The sequence below is a fragment of the Spea bombifrons genome, chromosome 4 (assembly GCF_027358695.1).
Source record: "Spea bombifrons isolate aSpeBom1 chromosome 4, aSpeBom1.2.pri, whole genome shotgun sequence".
Lineage (NCBI taxonomy): Eukaryota > Metazoa > Chordata > Amphibia > Anura > Pelobatidae > Spea > Spea bombifrons.
The window spans coordinates 23,363,607-23,386,682 of NC_071090.1; the positions used below are offsets into that span (position 1 = coordinate 23,363,607).

The following is a 23,076-nucleotide window of genomic DNA, read 5'->3' on the forward strand; positions in this document are numbered from 1 at the left end:
GCTGCCGAAACATGCACTTTCTGATCACCTTGGAACAAGAACAGTGGACTGAAATACATTTTGGCAGCAGGAAATTCATCTGCATATTCCAGCTTTATAAATCACTTGTATGTCTAACTTTAAACCGTATATTCACATTTTTTTTATATCTGGTAGAAAGGGTACTTGAATCACGTATACATAGCAGAAATATACATTTTTATTTATGTACAAGTTAATTATGCAAAGAACAATTTATAATGTATATAGTTGTCACTCTATGTATAACTTATTTATAAGGGGTTTTTCCTTTCCATTTTTTTGTAAATTGAGGGGTAGGGGGTCTGCGTGGCTTTTTATCCGTGACAAGCGATACGTTAAAACGGTTTTGTGTGTAGAGCACAATGTTGCACAGGTATCTTCGCATTAACGACAGGCTGGCATTAACTAAAGCAGCTTCTCCTCCATACTCTAAACATTCATGTCTTCCAAAAATGAAAATTGCCAAGTTATATTAAACCGGTTGTAGTTGAGGTCTACATTTTTGATTTACAGACTTCAATATGCATTGTTAGTTCAGTGTATTTCTCCACCTAGAAGGGCTGTGGTGCATAAATTAGTAAATAATTTTCTGGATGCTGTCTCAATGACTTGCTCAGTGAGGATGGCAGGGAGTTAAAAGAAATTAATATTCAAATGCCTGACTCCCACTATTAGACTGAAGGCAATAGGCTGTTTTGAAATTGTACGTAAGGATGTGTCTGCTGCCAGCTGCTTCTATAATATTATATATACATACACCACTGTTCAAAAATCTGGGGTTTTGCCTTCTAAACTTAGATTAGCGAACACAACGTGCCTTTAGAACACAGGAGTCATGGCTGCTGATAGACAGCCTCTGTACGCCTATGAAGATATTCCATTAAAAATCAATTTCCAGCTACAATAGTCATTTTATAACATCAACAGCGTCTGATCCATTTGATGTTTTAATGGGCACAATTTGCTTTTTCTTTGAGAAACATTTTTTTCAGTGACCCCAAACTTTTGAACTGTTGTGCATGTAAGCGAGAGAGATGGGTTGATTTTAAAATGGCACGAAAGGTAAGTTAGTCAGTCTGTAGTGGTAATAAAGGTGTATTGTGTGTGACATTGATGAAATAAGCTGAAGTTCATTGACCAGACACTGTTGCTGTAACACTTTAACTCTGCCTTTTTTTACTACTTTTTAAAACTCCCATCGAAATCTTACATGTTTATTTGTATACCTCATCCTAACGGCCCTGCTTCAACTCCCGACATACTCCTGTGTATTTATTCCTCTGGTTTTGTTTTTTTTTTCCTCTGTGTGCCTAGAAATGTTCCCAGAGCCTTTTGGAATAGGACAGGAAGCTGACCTAATGTTATAGCTATGGGCAGAAATTCCTGACCGGGCACTAAAGTGTTTCCTTTTTAATCGTGGTTCCATCCTTTTCAATACAGTGCTTCAGCGAGGTCACATACTGTCATTTTAAGCACTTTCAATCACGAGTCGGCTTCCAGTTCTTATTTATTAACCACCGTTTTCCAAGAAGGGTTTGCCGGTCACGGCCTGGTTTGGGAACAAATACTGGATATTGTCTGAGCTTTTAGGGGCTGGAAAACTTTGCTTTTGTATTTACTTTTTTATTTGCTTTTTGTATTGTTGCTGCCTTTTTTATGTACATTGATTCTTTTAATAAAATGTTGCATTTTATTTTAGACAGTAAAGATGTATATATGGATGTTTTTATCCCAAAGAGTATCTCCCAGACTCCAGTATGTGCTGCTAGAATGGGACAGTCTCATTTAACAATATGCACATTTCAGGTTTAATGTATGAAGTTACATATCTTTACGGGATATTTTTATACTATCATGTTGTAAAACTTTTTTAAACGATGGATGGCCAGCCTTACCATGGCTAATGATTATACTGATGTTTTAGTAATACAATTTGTTCAGGTTATATGAACAAATAGACAATGGAGGCCATTTTCATTGTGGGGGTGCTGGATACACCCTTTCCCCCTGGCATCCTGTAGACCTGTCGCCTTTTTAGATGACGTCCCATTTTACCTTTAGAAAAGGCCTATATGTTGTTGTGGTTTTTATATATATATATATATATATATATATATATATATATATATATATATATATATATATATATATATATATATATATATCCCTCCCCACGCACACACTGTATAATAATTTTTGGCCCATCTGCTTCCAGCTATAGTCTCTTCCAACAAAAGGAGAATAAGATAATGGGGAGGAATAGCTAAAATTAGGTGATGACTCCTGTCAAGGTGAAGTTCTAGCAAACATAACCGATCCAATTTGAGTCACAATTTACACCATCAACTACTAGAACCCGTGCCAAGACAAACTTGTAGAAATAAAATTTGTGAATGAATTCAATATTCAGTATGAATAATAATTCCAAAAGTAGAGATTCAGCTGTGTTGAGCCATTCAAGCCATATTATAAATATATATATTTTTATACGTTTTAACTTTGTATATTTTGCACTGGAGAGAAAGTTAACTTTTTTTTTTTTTTTTTTTTTTTTTAGACTTTTTGTTTTTCACAGATGGCTATGTGTATATTTATCATTATGTAACTTTGCAATCAGAGTATTGTATAAATTCTACATATGTTGGAAATTTTCACTGCTTTGTAACAAGCGACAATGTACATAAATAAATGGTACAGCACTTGATAAATTAATATCGTTTTGCTACTTCTTTCATACTAGAGTAAGTAGTTATTGGGTCTCAGCCGCTAAGTATATTGAGTAATGTATCACGTTATTGTATGCACACTGTTATATTCCAGCTCTCTTATAACCTGAAGGTTCTGCCCCTTTCTAAGTGCCTTTAGCACACTCCTCCCCCAATGAAGCTCATTAGGTTTGCTTTCTGTGTCCTAGAGAAAGGCTCTAGTAATATCCCCAAGTATGACTGACAAAGTCCAAGTAGTGAACCAGACCCGGAGGATGCCATTGTTGCCTGATATTTTAGGTGACTTACACTACTCCAAACACAACACTGAGCCGATTCTTTATGGCAGTGCTAATGAAGTCCGTTAATAAGGAGTTTTGGTGTTTCCCCAGTGGATCGGGATAACCATACAAATGGCTAATATGCAGCTGTCTGCACTCATTACATAGCGAATAAAAACCATTTTAAAAATACACTTAATACCAGAAACTGTATTCTGTTCCTAATAACTCCTGAGCCATCAACCCTGTCTGTCACTTTATTCTTGGGCAGTGTATGGGGTCAGATCTCTGCTTGGTTGTAGTATAACAAAGAGTGATTTCTTTTGGAATCCCAATGTCTAGGTCGGGAAGCTGGGGTATTATGTGTTCTCTCCCTAGATCACCACTCAGCAAGTAGTTTTACAGCTAGCATTTCCACACCTTCTAGCCTACAGAACAAAGCAAGAATAACATTTCACTCGCTCTTGGCCCTGTCCGACGTCCGTGTGAAAAGTATTTACAAACACATTAAAATTGTTCTACAAACTCAGAAATTATTTGCTTATCACCGGTTTCAGAAGAGCTTTTGTGATTGTTGGTTTAATTATGTGAACATAAACGTTATTTGTCCCTTACCCAGGGACTAAACAGTCAACAAATCTACCGTATTTGCTCGATTATAAGACGAGGTTTTTTTCAGAGCAAATGCTCTGAAAAATACCCCTCGTCTTATAATCGAGGTCGTCTTCTAATAAGACCTCAAAATGTCCGCTGGGGCCATGCTACTTACCGGGCTTTGGTCGCTAGCAGCAGGAGAATAGGAAGCTAGAAGAGTGTCACATAACTCTGCCTACCCCCTCCTTCCTCTGGGCGCGGGGCCAGAGAAGTTGCACTCACAGCCGGGCCCCCTGCAGAAGTCTTCGAGTGAGAGATCTGCAGTTCAGGTAAGGGGGTGGGGGGTTTGTGTGTGTGTGTGTGTGTGTGTGTGTGATTAATGGAATGAATGAGTATTTAAAGGTTTTTGAATGAGTGTGTGTTAGTATGGATGTGTAAGGGTGGTGGTAGCATGGCATAGGGAGGCTGTACTCACACTCCTATCATCCTCAGGTTCCAGCATGTACTGGCTGCCTTGGCTTGATAGGAGTGTGATTGCTGTTAGCAGTTTCTCTCTCTCTCTCTCTCTCTCTCTATATATATATATATATATACACACACACCTCCAGAAATGCCTTTTAACCCCCTATATGCCACTCTGCCCCATGATATGCCTTTTAACTTTTTTTTAATTAAAAGGCATATCATGGGGCAGAGTGGCATATAGGAGGGTATAAGACATTTCTGGAGGCAGAGTGGCATATAGAGGGTTAAAAGGCACATCATGGGGCAGAGTGGCAAATAGGGGGTATAAGGCATTTCTGGGGGCAGAGTGGCAACCCTGGGGGCAGATGTGCATAACTGGGGGGGCAGGTTGGCAAATAAAAGGAAATAAAAAAAAATATATTTTTCTCAATCATAGCTTGTATTAAATATGAAAATATTGTTTACATGAATTAATATTTACTAGTAAAACTTTTTTTCCTATAGGGTAGTCTTATATTCAGGCTTTTTGTTTTTTTCCTAAATTAATATTTAGATTTTGGGGGGTCGTCTTATAATCAGGGTCGTCTTATAATCGAGCAAATACGGTAATAAGGAAAATAGATCCATATTTGTTCAAGACAAGATGGACTATTTTTATTCTAAGGGGATAACTTATGACTACATACCTTTCATTGGACCAACATAGAAAGATATCTGCTTCCACTAAACAAAAAGGTTATCCTAAATTTATGAGCTTCTAGGTTGGTCGCTAGAAAATAATAGGGCAATAAGGGAATATTCTGGCCACTAACAACAAAGGTCAATGTTAATCACTCTGTGGAGTGCAACTTGAGTTCACAATGACCGAGGTCCATGTTTTTAATCCATGTAGCTGCCGCAGGAAACTCACTTTTTTTTTGCATCAAATAAAATTTATTATTGTTCTGTTGACATTTAGAAAAGTAGAACTTATGCATATATTAGAGGGAGGAAATAGTGATCCAAACATTACATCCTCTGTACGGGTTTAATTCCCAGTATATCAAACCCTTTCGCCATGACTGCAGCAGTGGCATCGCACAACAACATTCGGCTCATGTTAACCTTCACTATCTGACCTGCAGGCACAAAAAAGACACACGTGAGATGAATATGTGGCATAAACAAAGTTCTCAGGCCCCATTTTTTTTTTTTTTTTTTAAACATTCATTGCCTCATGCCAAGGATTGATTTAATACGTATTAACAATCAGACAGGGGTGTCCAACCTGCGGCCCTCCACCTGCTGCAGGACTACATTTCCCATACTCATCAGCCAGGCCCTTAGCTGAAAGCATTACGGGAGATGTAGTCCTGCAGCAGCAGGAGGACCGCAGGTTGGACACCCCTGTTTTAAGACATACTGGCACAAATGGAGATGAGGGCGCTGCTGTTGCCAGCTTGCAATATATATAAAGGATTGTTTCATGAGCAGAAATTTCTTAATGCAGCCATTTTCTCAGAAATCTCACAATTTATGTTACGCTGCTTGCTGATCCTGTGTGCTCAATTGAGTTGGTTACCAATTTCTTGACACAGCTTGTCGTTCTTGTAATGCTTTGTTTTGGCATGCTGTTAAAGTAAAATTAGACTGTTGACCCATTACAAAGTCTAAAAAAAGTTGTTTGGGTCATTCCACGCAGTCTACAACAGTTTATTGGCAATGGAAATAATAATATAATTTCCAGCCATGAGTGGTTATTAAGAGCATTTGTAATGGAATTGCATCATGTGGATGACTCGTGCATCTGGATTTTGGAGGCATATTCACTAAAGTGGGAGTTTGCAGGAAAATTGCAAAACTCAATGACTTCACTTGGTTTATGGACATAGAAGAGTAGAGCTTGATCAGTGAGGTGACTCAAAAAATCTCCCTGGATTATTAACCTTAAGTAGGGCTACCCAAGCCTGCTAAAATCACTGAGGTTGGGCCTTCATCATACAGAGAGATGTCAGGGAGTCTGAGTTATGATATATATATATATATATATATATATATAAAATCGTGTGTGTGTGTGTGAAAATTAACGTGAATGAATTTGCGCTATGATTCCTCCTCACTTTAATCCCAATTTGAAAATTTAAAAGTGTGGATGTATATCATCATTAGACAGGCTCTAACACTGACTTGTCTGTATGTTTGAGACAGGGCTATAAAAACTTATGATATAGGCAGGACTTACCAGTCTGTCTGTCCTTTTCCACGCAGTAGCAGTTATCATAGAACTCTGTGAATGTGGTAGCTAGTTCATACAGATAGTCACAAAGTGTGTGTAGAAGAAGGTCATCTAAGATCTTCTGTAAGATCTCTGGGAATCTCAGGATACATTTGACCAGCTTCCATTCCTTCTCGTGCTCCAACGCGATCTCTGTGCTCTGGGCAGCCCCGCGAAGAACCTCATCGCTGATGTTTGCCAGTCTCGCTATGGACCTAAAATGACACATTCAGTGAATACAAACAGATTACAGATATTAATCACTGTCGGGGAGGACTTTTCCTCCCCTTTCTAATCAGCCTTAGTGCCTAGTCCTATGACAGGAGTCAATACCCACTCCCCTTACCGAAAGCTTGGTTGTTATGCACTGTACACAATACACAATGCCTCATCCCCCAGTCCACCACTGGCATCACAAGTCACCTCTTCATTACCGATTCCTTATAACCTCCTCCTTGTCCCAGGACCCCAGCCTGCTGCAATGCGCTTTTACCTCAGTTCCACGACATTAAGGCCAAGGTAGAATACGGCTGGGCGCAACGCAGCCATGATTATTTATTATTGATCCTCAACTAGCTAAATGTTCCTTATGTAATGTATCAGGTATTTTAATTAGAATGGCAACATCCAAAATAAATTATTGTAAAGCAAAAAAACAAACACATGGCTGATCGACCACATTCAGAGCTTTCAGCTAATATTTTTACAATGAGCTAATACAATAACAGGATGTATGTTGTGAACTCTGATAAAGTAAAGCAGGACATATCAGCTATAAGAGCCAAATAGCTACTCTTCATAACAACTTTCCAGATGAAGGGGGGGATAAAAGATGCCCTTTCAAAAAAGTTTTTCTCTGTGGGGGGTCTCCATGTCCAGATTAGAAGGTGTCCCTGAATGCCTCGTGATCGAGGCATTTCAGCGAGACCGAACGATCAACGAACGCCTCCTAAACTCTTTTAAAACTGCGTATGGCGGACGTTGACGCCCCGGGGAGAGGCCAGACACGGCCCCTGATGCCGATCGTGGTGCTGCTGAACGCCTCAACGTCGAGGCATCACAGCAACACCGTTTGGGGACAGAAAGCAAAGGTAGATTGCTTTCTGCACCTGTTTGAAGTCATGACGGGCCTGCTACGTCAATTGTCGTTAACCCTTTGTTTTCAGGCAACGTGCCCGGACCGTCCATTGTCATTAAGGGGTTAATACAAGCTCTGGGTAATGTAGACATTTCATTGATGGAGTAACTAACCATGGTTGTCCCCAATGTCTACATTGTACAGTCGTCCGTGTCTATTGTAGAGCTTGTTGGTTCAAGTTGTGTACTAAGCTCTCTTACCGTATTCTAGTAAAGGCATAGAGAAGGTAGGCAGCTGTATTTCCTCGATCATCCAACATCTTGTCAAAAGAAAAGATGTAGTCATTCATTCTGTTGTGAGACAAGTCGGCGTACTTAATGCACCCAAAGGCAACTGAGGTCTGTGCGGCTTTCAATTCATCAGGAGTCAAGACCTTCAAAAGAAATGGCAGCCATTAGTGCAAGGAAGCTGTTGAGCCATGCTATTAATGAACCATCTGCAACATTAAACATAAATATTTTTAAAAGGTGAACCGTCTCATTCAAAGCTTTCATCAGACATATTTATTGAAATTACTGAATTTTGCTGATATTTGGTTCAGAAGTAAATCTTATGGAAGATAAGATTAGTAGCAGCCTGTGGCAAAGCCAGCATTACAGAATTAATTTGCCATTTTGAAGTATTCATGCTTCTCCTCATCCATTGACCCAAACCAATCAACAAGAATTACATGGATAACGTAATGTGAATGAATAATCATGCAGATTCTGAGAAAGGGAAATGAAGGTTGCTGTCATCACGGTATACATATAGGGCAGGTTTCTAATATATACATATATTGTTATATTTATATGTTTAGAGTACGCTCCTATATCTAAAAAAATGTAGGGCTTGGGGAAAGTGCCAGTGTCGGTCCACATTTTAAAACAGATCTGACAGACTTGCTCATTATTACGTACTGGCCAGAGAAAATTATGTGATAGCAAATGGCGCTCTGGAATGAGATCAAATAGATTTTATTAATTTGGTTAATGCTTAAACATATCCACCTAAATCTACATTGTATATTGAACAAGTGTAAATTAATAAATAAATAAATAAAAGGGTTTCATATGACAAATGCTGTTTTAGGGCAACAATTTTATACATGAGTTAAAAACTCTTAAATGAGGACAAACATGTAGGTAAGTATTATCATTCTTCCTGGAAAGCTCGCATGAAGAATGTAAAGTATGTTATGTAGGTATTATCCTTACGAAATCGAGAGAATATTTTAAAAATGCATTAAAAGCTTTGCAATCCTCTCTAAAGTAAAATATTAATTTTAGTTTAATGGCCACAAAACATGAGAAGAGGAAAATAAATTCTAAGAAATGGTTAGGATGCATAACATAATTTGGTATAATGGAAAGGATTCCAGGATACAATAATAAAAACCACAGGTGAAAAATGGTCAAAAACCTAGATTTTTCAGCCAACAAAATGAACTGGAAAGCTCTAGTTGTTCGAAGTATCCAAGGTTGTTACCGAAGCAGTATTGATTGACAGAAGAAAAAAAGCTTGGGGAATTTAGCAATCAGTGAGGTATATTCAAAGGTAAGTGTTATTTTATTCAGACAAAGATTCACGGAGGATTTCAGCATTGTCGAAAACCAGTAATTTGTCCTTGATTGTTAAACACGGCCAAATTTCAGGCCAATTGGGATTAAATGCACATATACTGTGTCCCTACTAATATGGGGTAATTAAGGGAAGATTCAAATTCCTCATACAGCTTCATCAACAGAGAATGTATATTAAAAGTAGGTTGTACGTATTTTTTGAAGCATCTCTCGCCTGTAAGAAGTAAAACCCGCGTATCACCCCATCCACTCCCACTGAAATGAATGGAGGCGCACGTGCGCGGGTGTCGACTGGTGGAGAGCATGCTGCACATGCACACTGCAAGCCAAGGAGATGTCTCCTGAAAGCCAACGAGTTGGGGGCAGAAAATTACTGCAAATGCATAGCGAGTATTCTGCAGAATTCCTCCACTTCATGCATTCACAAGAAGAAAAAAACAAACAAATGAAAGGGAACACTCAGCTATCATACAGTATATATTAAAAGTGCACACGCTGAACTTTATTTCAACATGCCTAGGTGACCACTTTGAAGCGTAGGAATAAGGCAAACCCTGAAGAGCAACATCTCCATGTCTAATCTTCTGGTTATTCCTCTTCCTTCTTCAGTTTCTGATATCTTCCTCACTGTTGAGAATTCCCCAACCTGCCCAATAGCCCTTGCCCGCTGTCTTGCTGCTACAATCAGCGAAATATCTCTCTGACTGATCCTATAACATAACTAATTGCCTTGTAATATCCAGTGTGGATAAGTGTAACTCCTTACTAACTGGCCTCCCATTTCTCACCTTTACACTTCCCCAATCCATTCTGAAAACATCTGTCTAATCTCCTTACCTCATTGCAGTGCGCCAGTCCCTATGTTGGCTTCCTGTGCCCTCCAAAATAACAGTTTAATTCCTGACACTATAAATCTGCGCTTTATACGTGTAATGTAATAAAATAGTCTAGTTCTAGTGCAGGCCCCTAATACTGAGCAGGGCCAGTTCAGGTACCGGGCTGAGACCTACACTAGCCAGCAGGCATAAGCCTTGGAACGTCTACGGACCTATACAACACATTGCTTACCTCGTATCACAAAATGGCTTAATGACACAAGCTCTCGATTCATGACCCATGAATCGAGTATATCCAGTTGCTCTAAAGCACACGAATGAATCGAGAGCTTGTGTTGTGATGTAACTTTTAATGATGAAACGATAGAAAGTACCCTTTTCACAAAAAAGTAAAGAAGCTAAATTGTTTCATTTTCTTAAGAATGAGCACGGATTCTGGTAAAAGTAGTAAAAGACATCACAATGCCATCTGCTGGAGATGAGCAGAACAGCAACTGATATTAAGGAAGGAAAGCCAAAATATAATTGGGGTTTATTTAGTAAAGGATGAATTGTCAGGAGAGTTTTCTGGAGATCTGTAATGTCAACTCTCACACTCATTATAAAGGACAAACATTGACAGTTTTCTCCAGAAAGCTAGCCCTGTGTAATGCATAAGTTAATGAGCGAGGAGACAGGAAATTTCACTGATTTAACTACACCTTATAACAGGGGTGTCCAAATGCGGCCCGCAGCACCTCGAGTTGCGGCCCGTGTGATCTGGTAGCCAGGGCAACCGGGTTCATCAGAGCCCTGTTGCTTACCTGTGGGAGGGTCTTTTGTACTGCACAGAGGAAGCGGAACTCAGCAAAGTTCACATGACATCACATGACTCTGCTCCAGTCCTGCTTCCTCTGTACAGTACAAGAGAATGCAGAGGGAGGCATTCCCCCCTGCTGAAATCTGTGAGCGGCATCGAGAGAGCCGCAGTGCAGGTAAGCTGGTAAGGGAGGGTGTTTGAATGAGTATGCTTGATTGAGGGAATGAATCTGTGAATGAATGAATTAGTGTGTAAGTGCTGGAACCTAGGCATGATGGGACTGTGATTGCTGTTAGGAATCACACTCCTATCATGCCAAGTCAGCCAGTACATGCTGAAACCTGGCTAGCTGGCCGCCTTGTGTATTGATGCTGCCAGCAGTATGGGGTCTGTACTTACAGCCACCCTGTACCAGCATGTACTGGCTGAGTTGGCATGATAGGAGTGTGATTGCTAACAGCAATCACAGTCCCATCATGCCTAGGTTCCAGCACTTACTGGTTGCCTGGGTATAAAAGGAGTGTGATTGCTGTTAGCAATCACACTCCTATCATGCCAAGTCATATTGTTGATTTTTTCTTGTCCAATTTTGGTATGTTACTTACTTTTAAGAAAAGTGTGGTTAACACACCAAAATTGGACAAAAAAAATACAATAACAAAATTAATTTATATATGATTGTTGACAGCAATCACAGTACATGCTGGAATCTGGGTATGCCTGAGATTGCTGTTAACAATCATAATATATCTATATATATCTATATATATTAACATTGTTATTAAATCCTTTGTACAATTTTGGTGTGTAACTTACTTTTATTAAAAGCGGGGGATTTTTTTATTAAAGGTGTGTGTGGGGGGGTCGTTTTCGGTTTAGGATAAGTGAACCCTGAATTTTCGGTTTTGGTCCAGAATTTTCATTTCGGTGTATCATTTTTACTTATCCAGAATCCTGAATTTTTAGTCACAAAACTTTCTAGGTCCAGAAATCAGTGAGATGAAAAGTAAAGGTTTTGTGTCATTTACTTTATTTTAATCTAAATATTTTATTAAAGACCATATTTTCTCACAGTGAAAAATGAGTGCGGCCCTCGCTCGTATACAATTCTGTCACCCGGCATGTGAAACATTTAAGTCAATTTATGGCAGATCACGATAGGCTGTAGCAACTGTGATGAGCACTCGGATTCATGTACAGAAAGTTGACGCGTATGAATGAATTTGAGAGGGCATTCAGCAGCTGTCCGGCACTACAACAGTCATACATTTTGTGTTAACGTGGCTGGAATAACTTCTGGGGGTAACTGTGAGAGACTTACGGCATTGTGAATGTGAAGCCACTAGCTTCCTAGTGATGGCATTCTTCTATCCTGTTAAAACTTACATTGTAAGGGTTATGATTTCCTTAAGAAGCCACACCGACAAACAGCTTACCTTATCCCTTTCCTTGTCCTTTAGCTTCTCCATCGAGCGTTTAAGTCCTTCCTCAAGTAAGTCTATCAATCGCACAGTGTCACCTGATCGAGTCTTAAACTTCTTCCTAAAAACATAAATGTCACAATAAATCTAACTGTATAAATTCAAAATACCAATAATGCAGGAGGCTCACTGAGGGATACCCTTGATAGGATTAGGGTGAAATTGTGGAAATTTAAATATTCAACTCTCCAGCAAATATATTCTTAATGAATATACCTCTTCAACCGTTGGCTGGACATGCATGTATTCAAGTCTAACTTTAAGCTTCCCAGCACGTGGAAAATCAAATTGCCATTTGGCTCCTGTGAGCTTGATTCCTATCTACATTAGTATGTATGTTTCCAACAAAAAAAAAACAGCTAAAACTAATATAAAAGCAGGTTCAAATAATTAATCTCATGAATGAGGAAGATGACAACAAATAAAGTTAAGCTTAAGGAGGAAAAAAAGCCTTATTGTGCCGAGACACTCACTAAGAAGAATATTGCCAGGTTAATAAAAAAATCTTAACGGTGCTCAACTGGTTTTTAGATACATGTGTGAAAGGAGACGATGTAAAGGAATAATTACACAAATACAAATGAAGGGAATTATATAAATGAGGATAAAGATAATTTTTTTTACAGAGGAAGGTAAAGGGAAGGGACCTCAATTAGAATGTTTGGATGTTAAAATGTAGAATGGATAACACAAACGACGAAGTAACAGGAGACACTAGGTTGGAGTTAATGGTATTTATTCATAGGAATTCAGAGATCTTGTAACTAGTGGGTGCCTCAGGGAACAGTACTGGGACCCATATTATGAAAGGTCTTAATGGTAAGGTCTTTGTGCAGATGACTAGGGCTGCAACAACTAATCGATATAATCGATAATGAAAATCGTTGCCAATTAATTTCATTATCGATTAGTTGAATCGATTTTATCGCATATAAGATGAGGGTTTTTTCAGAGCAAGACACTAAGATCCAGATACCCCGCACCGCTGCAGGGGACCCGGATCCCCCTAACCAGGGGGTTATAAGGCAAATCGGGGGGGGGGGGTCAGTGGCATATAAGACATAATTGGGAGGCAAAGGGGCATATCTGGGGGGGCACAGTGGCATATAGGGGGTATAAGGCATATTTGGGGGGGCAGAGTGGCATATCTGGGGTATAAGGCACATCAGAGGGCACTATGGCACATAGGGGGTATAAGAAATATCTGGGGCAGAGGGGCATATCTGGGGGTATAAGGTATATCTGGGGGGGCAGAGTGGCATATCTGGGGATAAAAGGCATACTGGGGTATAAGGCATCTCAGGGGGTATAAGGCATATCAAGGGGGGCAGAGTGGCATATCTAAGGGGGGGAGAAGGGTATATCTGGGGGTATAAGGCATATCTGGGGAGAGAGGAGTGGCATATCAGGGGTATAAGGCATATCTGGGGAGGGTGGAGTGGTATATCAGGGGTATAAGGCATACAGGGGGTTATAAGGCATATCTGGGAGAAACAGCTTGTTCTTGAAACATAAACTTAATAAATAAATATAAATACATAAAGGGATGGGAATGCCAGACGTTTATTTACGTGGAGAAATGTTAGAAAAGAGGTGAATCTAAAACAAGTCAGAGTTTCCAATGTAATAGAGAGGGTGGTAGAAGAGTACCAGCAGAAGTGGCAGGGGCTAAAATAGTGCGGTTATTTAAATATACACGGGCATGAAGCTATCCTGAGTCTAAGACTAAGGGTTTGAGTCTTTCCATCAAGAAAAATGGGTAGACTAGATGGACCATCTAATTCCATGTTTTAATATGAATTTGAAAGGAGAAGAGTTACCACTTTATAATTCAGTTAAATCTCAGATTTCCAGATGCTGAAGATGCATAGAATCTGAGAACATTATTATTAGTTAGTGAGTGCATACAATCTAGACATGGGACTTAACATATCTTATATTATACGGTTAGAACTTACTTGTCTTCGCCTAGGACCACACCAAATCCAGCGTGTTCAACTCGAGTCACTTTGGAGTCATACCAGCCTATCATCTGAGCGGCTGCAAACACAGTCTGCAAATGGATGCTCTAGAAAACAATACACAATATTATAAAAATGCACGTGTCAGCGTTTCATGAGCTCCTTCAGAATGACAGTAAAGTGGAGGGTAGCTATGGGGATATGTAACCAGGTTAAAGCTCTTAAAGCTCCTAAGTACGTATTTAGAACTGTCGCTGACATCACTAAAAACTTTAGTTCAGAAGACCTGTAGCTTGTGCTTTTTATTTGTCAATCAGGCTTTAGAGTGCGCCTGTTCAAAGTTAACCCCATGGAGCCCTATGGCAAGGTTATCTGAAGTCCTATGTCTTTTGCTCATCCACCCTTACAGGGGCTGCCTAAAAAAAACAGCCATCTGCAACTTAAATGAACCACTCTAGTGCCTAAAATTGTTTATTTTGAATGCATATTGAAGAATATTTGGCATAAACCCCAGTTCTTTTTATTGCATTAAAATCAAGACATGCACTACCTACATATTATAATTAGAGAATAACACTTCAGTCCTATTTCCTCCTCCCCCTGGCTACCTCTGCTGAAAGGAAAGTAAGCAGTGAGTATACTTAAGTACATTTCAAAGACCTCATAAACAAATCATACCTGTCCATTGTCCACGACATAGATGAGAACATCAGCTTTCTCCTCGAACAGTCTCTGCTTTATGGCAGCCAAGTCTGATGTGTCATAGGTAAACCCTCCATCAGATTTCTGAATGGTTAAAGGGACGGAACAGCCAGGGATGAACACAATCTTTCTGCCTTCATCTAGCTCAACAAAGCCTACAACAAGAAAAAGTAGCAGGTGAAGAATTGACAGCATGTGTTTTCATCTTTCATTAAGTCAAATTCCGGCAAAAAAGTTTAGCTTTTGGTTGATAAGGTTAACTTGTACATCAGGCCAAGAAAACGGTGCAATCTGCTCTTTTACACCCGCTTTCCTAATTTGATAATAGTGGGTAATCATTTTAATGTTGATCTGCATATTCCTGCCGGGCTCACTGAATAAAATGTATGTAAAAGTACGTCGACCACACTCGGTCACAGTGTGTTGCCTACCCATCTACATTTACATTTTGATATCCTTTTTAGGAACAGTAGAGGTACATGGAAACCGAAGTATAAAACCCCTGAACACTATCATGTATGTGCATATGACACTGGCTTAATTTAGAGATTATGGTATTGAGCACTGTATATATAAAGTATTGTGGAGCCCAATTAACATTTCAATAAAATGTATAATTCCACATAAACCAAGGAACAAAATACTTCTAAATAGAAATTTACTACAAGAAAAACAACAAACCACAAAATATAAGTGTATCAAAAATCTATAGGTCTCCGCTTCTACCTCCTCCACTTAGGGCCTTTCAGACCAAAAGGGGTGCTATATGTCTGGATGGCCATATACTTATATACTAGATGTTATCTCTATCCCTAACTGTACAGAACTAAACGAAAATAACAATTATTTCAATAAATCTAGCACATGGAAGTGTTTTGGACAAGAAGAAGTAAAAAAAAGGAACCTCGCTCTTCAAATTCCTTCACAATCTGAATCATTCTGTTCTGGTAAAACGATTCTCCTCTGTCTACGATGCTGATATCCAGGCAATCGTAAATTTTCTGGAATTCTTAAAAGGAAAAGGATAAAAACTGAATAAAAAAAACAAACTAAAATTCATAAACAGCTTATGCAGGAAGCTAGTGAACTTTTGTTTAACAAACTAGTAAATAGTGGTGGAGAGCTATATCTCAACCTACAAATGACAGGTTTTTACCAAGATTTGTGTGAGGATTGTCATGAATGAGGAAATGAGTATATGTGAATAAGGGAATAAATGAGCGTCTCTGAATCCGGGAATGAATGAGCATCTGTGAATGAGGGAATGGATGAGTATGTGTGTCATAGCATGGATGTGTAAGAGGGAGGGCTGGGTGGCGGCATAAATATACAATGTGGGGCTAGCTAGGGGCAATACACATGGGTGTGGGGGCATTAGGGTGACCACACCAGCGATATTTTCCAGGACCCATATAACGTTTACATATTGCTGACCAGCCCAGATAAAATGCTGCCCTCCAGTATCTTTTCTGGGGGCATCAATACAAAAGGAGGCATTTGGGGCCATTACATAAATTATTACTAAAGGGAGAGGCAGGCTGGGGGCATAAATAGACATAGTACTGGCTGGGGGCGATACAGAAGGGGGCAAAAACACAAAGGGGGGGGTCAACTAAAAAGCAGTGGGGAAAATACTTTTTTTGTATTTTTAATTGTTGTAGCTTAGCCTGTCCGGAAGTTGATGTCAGCGTGGCAGAACGTGTCCTGGTGTCTGTGTCTGTCGGTGTGGCAGAGCCAGTCCTGGTGCGTGTGTGTTTGGGCATCCGTGTGGCAGAGCCTGTCCTGGTGTGTGTCTGGGAGGCAGAGCCTGTCCTTGTCTGTGTGTTTGGTCATTGGTAGGTATTGTGTTATTTACTCTATTTCAATCTGTGTATTTTATTAAGGATTGGTTGCACAAAATTGTGGCTTCAGGTGACCCGTGTATGAAGACTTTTTTTTAAGGTTACTGATGTACTCCCAATCCCATCACTTAAGATTCTATCCTATATTAGGGGCACGCCTGATCGCTGAATCAAGCGTTCATTATATAATAGCGTACTGACGTTTGCACTGTTACATGCGAAGGTTGGTCTGGTCCCCAACACACCATCGTTTTGCTTCTACAGGTAGTTGCAGCTATTGCCTTAGTGGTTTTTTTGTGTGTGTAGAAACAAATACTGCAGCTCTAAACACATCTTGTGTGTATGTTACCTTTTCGTGACACGTCACAGATAAGGTTCCACGCTTTGATGATGTCAGGACTCTTGCTCTGGAGTAACACCACGCAGTTGTAAGCCCGTTTTTTAAAGTCCTCTTCCTCATCAAATCTCTTCTTTGATTCCTACATTTAAATAAACAATTATAAAACATTTACTCAACAAGATTGTAACAATTGTTTTTCATAAACATTACGTGATCATTCACAATTAGAATTTTTGATTTGTTTAAAAAATATGAGATCCCCCCAAAAAATTACACCTCTTTGCAGGGTTACTACATGGCTGCTCAATTTGATCCAACATATAAAAACTTAGAAGTCTGACCATGGATGACATTGAAATATTAGTATATTTAAAAAAAACAACAACATACATTCCCAAGTGACATTTGTCAAAAGGGTTATATTTTAATGCATCATTGGCAATACCATTTCTAAAAAAAATCCATACTAGCCACAATTGTTTATTTTAATATATATATGAAATAATGATATACCTTGTAGAATGACTGGAGGTCCCCAATAGGGGGTGAAACAGTTATGTAATTTGGGAATTTATCTTGCAGGTGAGCAATCAGCATTCCAAACTGTGTGCCCCAGTCTCCGAGGTGGTTCAACCTATGAATAATATTGCAATAATTACTGGAAATTATAGAATTCTTTCAGAATCATAGGGAGCATGATCTGCAACTCGTCTCTTTGTTTTGACAGAAGGAGTATCCATAAAGAAAGGATCGGACTATCATCTTTATGCTGATAAGATGTTACATTTGGCTGCCTTTGCAAAAGGTGAGATTTCAGAAGCGGAAACTAATTCACATCTGAGTTTTGCTTACTTTAACCTTTATATCTATTTTACTGAGTGGGGTGACATTTGCAGAGACAACTTACCGGAGTACATCGTGGCCAACAAACTCAAACAGCCGGCATATACTATCACCAATGATCGTGGAGCGCAGATGACCTACGTGCATTTCTTTGGCAATGTTTGGAGAGGAAAAGTCCACCACAACCTGAAATATACAAAACAAGTTACAGCACACACAGGACATGCCAAAAGCAAGGAGATGCATTAGACCATTTCCTTGAAGCGTTAAATGCTGCATAACCAGAATATGGAAGACATCCTAGTGCGTCTTGGAAGCTCAGGGAGCGTTTTTATCACTCTTGAGGGTGCAGATGTATGAGGCGCCTGCAACATATACATACATACACACACCTGAACCCTCCCGTTCTTGGAAATAATAATTCAATCATACACCACCAATAAATACTGGAAAACCTTAATTTGCTCTGCCACGTTATGAAGAAGACTTTTTTTTCTTTTAATGTTACCCTTTTTCTTTCGCCAATTACAGGTGGCTGGACTCCGTTCACCAGCAACTTGGTCAGTTGTTTCGATATGAAATCCTTCCTGATATGAACATTGATGAAACCTTTAAAACAAACATAGCAAACGTTAAATATATTATAGTTTAGACAATGGTTCAAAGGGAACATACATTGTTTTCATAAACGGTATTTCTTACGCATTTTTATCAAAATATATACCACCCGTCCTCCTCGGTCAGAAAACAACACAACCCGCAAAAATGATTTTATTTTCATGTTTCTTATATAACAAAAAAATGTTTACATACCTGGACCAGCAATTTCCATTTTTTCAATCAAATCATTGCTGGGAACATTTTTCACAATTTTGTCAGCAATTTCTCTTGGGCTCACTTTTATATCTTTGGCTTTTAACATCTGAAACACAGTCGGGAAAGCACTCACAAAGGGTGAAACATGCAATTTTATTTTAAACATACATCACTTATTTGCCGACTCTCCGCCCATGCACCTTTCTAATGTAACCTACCTTAAAATGGGTTTAGAAGTCTGTTTCACAGAAGCCATTATCAGAAATGTTTAAGAATGTGAGTGCAGAAGTATACTTTTCTAAAGGTCTAAAGGCCATAAATCCTCATCCAACGGAGTCCTGCAGGGCCCCTTTTAAAATCCAGGACACATAATTGCAGAGGTATTTATTTTGACCTTTTCTCACACCAGGCTAGCTGAACAGGTTTATTGCTGAAAAACCCAGGTATTAATGCTTTCCGAACCCGTTACCACCCATCCCTGCTGCAGACCGAGTGACACCAGGAGACAGCCGCTGTGTATTGCAGTCAAACGTATTATTTAAGGAACAGAAAAATAAAGATCCCCATTTAACCCAGTATTATTTGCTGTTAATTTGAAATACATACACATAACTGGGTATACATTTATATTTCTTCCAGTGTAAGGAAGATACAAAACATATCGAAGTGGTAGAAGTAAAATAAATAAATCATGTCGGTAAGTTGCGAACGAATGATACTCAGAAAGGCCATGGGGATATGCCGTGTCTTTACGCACAAATACTAAATACGTTTATTGTTTGGTGTACCTGCGTCATTGCCATAGCACTGTTACATTGATAATCCCCGAATTTTGGCTGCTGGCTTGGGGTGACAGCCAAGGGGGGATTCTCCAGTTCCGGGTAAGCAGTTCTGATGGCCTTGCCAAAGATTTCTTGAAGCTGGACATTGATGTTGATCATGCTTTTACAAGACTTATTTTTCTCCTCTTGAAGACTCTGAAAAATAAAAACCAACACAGATATTAGACTGAATACACAACAAAAAACACACTGTTAACCACAGATGTTGCTTTGTTAAAACGGGTTATTTTACTTTCATGTTAGATCAATGTCTCCCTGTCTTTATATTAGTGTAATAACACAGATGTTGTCTAGGACAGTTTCCGTTTCAGATACGGTGACCCAGTGCAGCGATATCACTTATACTCATAAAACAATCTGTCTGCTTAGAGTAGACGGGAGGTAACAGTTGGCCCATGAAGCCCAGAAAAGTGGCGTAGTATGGCGACACCTAAAACACAACTGAATCAACACACTGTGTAACAATGCACACCACAAGCCCCTCAGTGAAATTGTCAGTAATACCCCATATAGTAATTCAATTGCAGTTTCTTTTTGTGTATCAAAAAATTCAAACATTTCTTTATTGAGAAATATTATTTCTTTATTATTATCTTTAATGTATACATATTCCATAAACGGTGTGTTCATGGGCTAGGGAGTTGGGGCAGGCGTATCCCAGGTAAACCCACTGTTTGTAAATTCAGACCAAAATGGGTCAAGTGGCTTCAAGAGACTTGGCTCGGGATTTCAGCAAGGTGATCATCCTCATAGCCATTCAATTTATTCGTGAAAGGCAGAGCTCACAGGCAGTCACGTTTCAGTAGGTTGCATCGTGAAGAGGCAGCCCCAGTGATCCTTCTCTGCAGGAAGAGATTGCTTGCCTTGTATAATGTATAGTTAAATCAGTGGGATCTCCTTACACATTGAATTCGACATTATAACAGGGCCAGCTCAGTCTTTCACGACAGAGAAAACTGCCAGTGTTTGCCCATTATAACAAATAGTGAGGGAGTAAAAAGCATTGCTCTCCTACCAACTCTTCTTATAACCCCTAAAGAAATCAAGTAGATTAACTTCATCAGCACAGTCTCTCGTGATCACTACTCACCTTGCACAGAATATTCAGACGATACTTCAGCTTAGCGTTTTCCTCCCGCAGTCCTTCTAAGCTCGGTGTCTCGCCAACAAATTCTCCGTTTTTTAAGGCTTCTATCTCAGCAACCAGAGACTTGATCTCTGTTTCCTAGAAGAAGGAACAACGACAATGCATGACTTACATCGCATTACACATAATATTACCAGGCAGTGCCTTCTGCATCACTCCCACAACTACGCAGAATCTGATTTAGAGGTTGCATCATATGGAGGAAGTAAAAGTAAAAGTACTTTTTTTTTTACTGCAAGCACATAAGATAACAGAATAACTTTTTATTGCTTGCCCTTTAATTAAAGTCAATATAAAAATATTAATGATTAATTAAATAGATGCACCAATTCACAATTGCTTCACACAATTCTTCTCTAACATGCTTGCAAGTGGGATAACCTTTTCATATGATCACCTCCATCGTTCCTCGCATCCTTAGAGCATCCCTCCGTATCAGAGAGGAAGGGCCGGATTTCATTGTGTAAAAAGATAACTAACTCATGGAGGATATTTTCATAAGCAAACACGTATATACATATTCCGGAGACACTTTCATTACCCATATGTTTTGTCTTCATCTTTGCAAGGATTGCCTTGATTGGGCCATTCCATTTAAACCAAATGGAACAGCAACAAATGGAATGGTCTGCTTAGTAGGACTATTTCACTGGTTGTTACAGCGATAAGATCACTTTTTTCATCATATTATGGTACATGTAAAACGAATGGATTACTCAAATTTACTCATTTACATTAAAATCTGAAAATGCTTCATTCCTTTTAATGAAAACTAAGCTTATGAATGAGGAGCCTGTATTTTAGCTTGGTGTACGCAATCAAGCACTTTATTAAGCAAAGCAACACCTTATACACCAATGGAAACAAATGCAAAATAAATATTTTATTAATACATGAACAAATCCAGCAGGGCTGATAAGAAAATGTATGAGAGCAGCCATATCTCCGGATAGTTCAGAAACAGCTGTAACTACAGCTGTCATGTCCCTGTTTCTATGCGAATGATGGCAGAGGATTATGGGAATTGTAGTTCACTAGCAGTTGCGACCCGACCTGTTGACTAAACCGTGCTGTGTTCGGCACATGACTAAAGCTCCATTTAGCAGTAATAGCCGACACCGATGAGCTTTATTCTAGCGTTTGTACATTTCATTCGGACAGTACAATGAGCAGCTCAGCGGTGAGCGCGCACGCCATGTGGCATATGCTGCAGATGGCTGTCAGCCTGTGTTTGCGTGCCGGGAAGGCAATGTCTTTGTGTGCCGGGTGCCCACTGGCAGGACTCTGTCTCTGACCTGCTGCCGCAGCCTCTCCTCATACTGAGACACCAGTCCATCCATCCTCTGCATTCACTCACACCGGGAAAAGAGACCGAGAGGCGGCGACCAGGAACCGGAAACTGCGTCACGTGCGCCGGACCAGCCTTACTGAGGCACTAACGGAAGTGTCGCTGATACAGTGTTTTGGTTTCATAAGTGTACACGTGATGTGCTGTTATGTCTCTATTATCCATCTGGTAGCAATTCATATTTAGTAATTATTTATTGTTTAATGTTATTAGGAATGAATACTATGTTGTATGTCACTTTACACAACAATACAAAGAGATTAAAAAAAACATACATATAACATTCAGATGCCATATAAATCTATCATCTGCAGAATATCACAATGCTGGTATATAATATGCCGCCAAACTAACCAAAATAATGGAAAACAGTGTGGAGCCCAAACAATTTCCAAATGAGAATCTGGAAATAACTTTAACTCAAAAGTTCTACCATCACGCTATCTGCTATAAAGGATATTTTGGTAACCAAGGATTTCAAATTAAAGAAAATGCATAAGATCCTTGATTTACAAAAAAATCTCTCTTTTTTTCCCCAATCAAACATTCTTATTCAATTTGCATTTTTACTACTTCGCACTGAATTTCATCATCTTGTTTGCATCTTCTACCTATAGTCATTTTTGTTGCCAGAAAGCTATGGATAGCCAAAACTTGACTGTGGAGAGAGGGAGCACCAATGCCCACATGGAGAAGACCCCTGACCGGGCGTGGGGATAATAATGAGTTGGTCTGTTCCGAAATAATATTAAAAATGTTTTTCCAAAGTTCGATAACCTTCTTGCGCAATCACCAAATAGGGATGAAGGTACCATGTTGCTTCTTACATGTCCAACTCAAACATGACACGTCTAGGTTAAGTTTGGAAATCTTTTGGGAGACTATTCTTAATTTTATAATGTAATTCTTGCAAATTCAGACAATGAGTTACTTTCCCCGTCCCTAACCAAATGGCTGCCGTTTTTCTGTATCCTACTCAGAATCCCCTGCAGTGGTGGCAACACTACAAGATATGGGGGTTACAGATTAGTATTTAATGTTGCCTCTGTTAGCCCCTTAATTTTAAGTGGAGGGATTTTCCATCACCTTTACCCCACCAC

The 23,076-nt window shown here is 39.3% G+C and overlaps 1 protein-coding gene across 1 annotated transcript; it reads right to left on the reverse strand.

The window, feature by feature from the left end:
• Window positions 1-4,976: 4,976 nt before the first annotated feature.
• Window positions 4,977-22,041, reverse strand: RARS1 (arginyl-tRNA synthetase 1). Its single transcript, XM_053465353.1, has 15 exons — window positions 21,924-22,041; window positions 20,572-20,706; window positions 19,428-19,616; window positions 18,637-18,745; window positions 18,332-18,432; window positions 17,888-18,009; window positions 17,494-17,614; window positions 16,990-17,119; window positions 15,704-15,808; window positions 14,776-14,954; window positions 14,095-14,204; window positions 12,092-12,197; window positions 7,659-7,831; window positions 6,288-6,535; window positions 4,977-5,184 (listed from the first exon to the last, which is right to left on the reverse strand). Exons 1-15 carry the CDS (start codon window positions 21,975-21,977, stop codon window positions 5,075-5,077), a joined length of 1,992 nt encoding a protein of 663 aa, XP_053321328.1. The 5' UTR covers window positions 21,978-22,041; the 3' UTR covers window positions 4,977-5,074.
• Window positions 22,042-23,076: the final 1,035 nt, after the last annotated feature.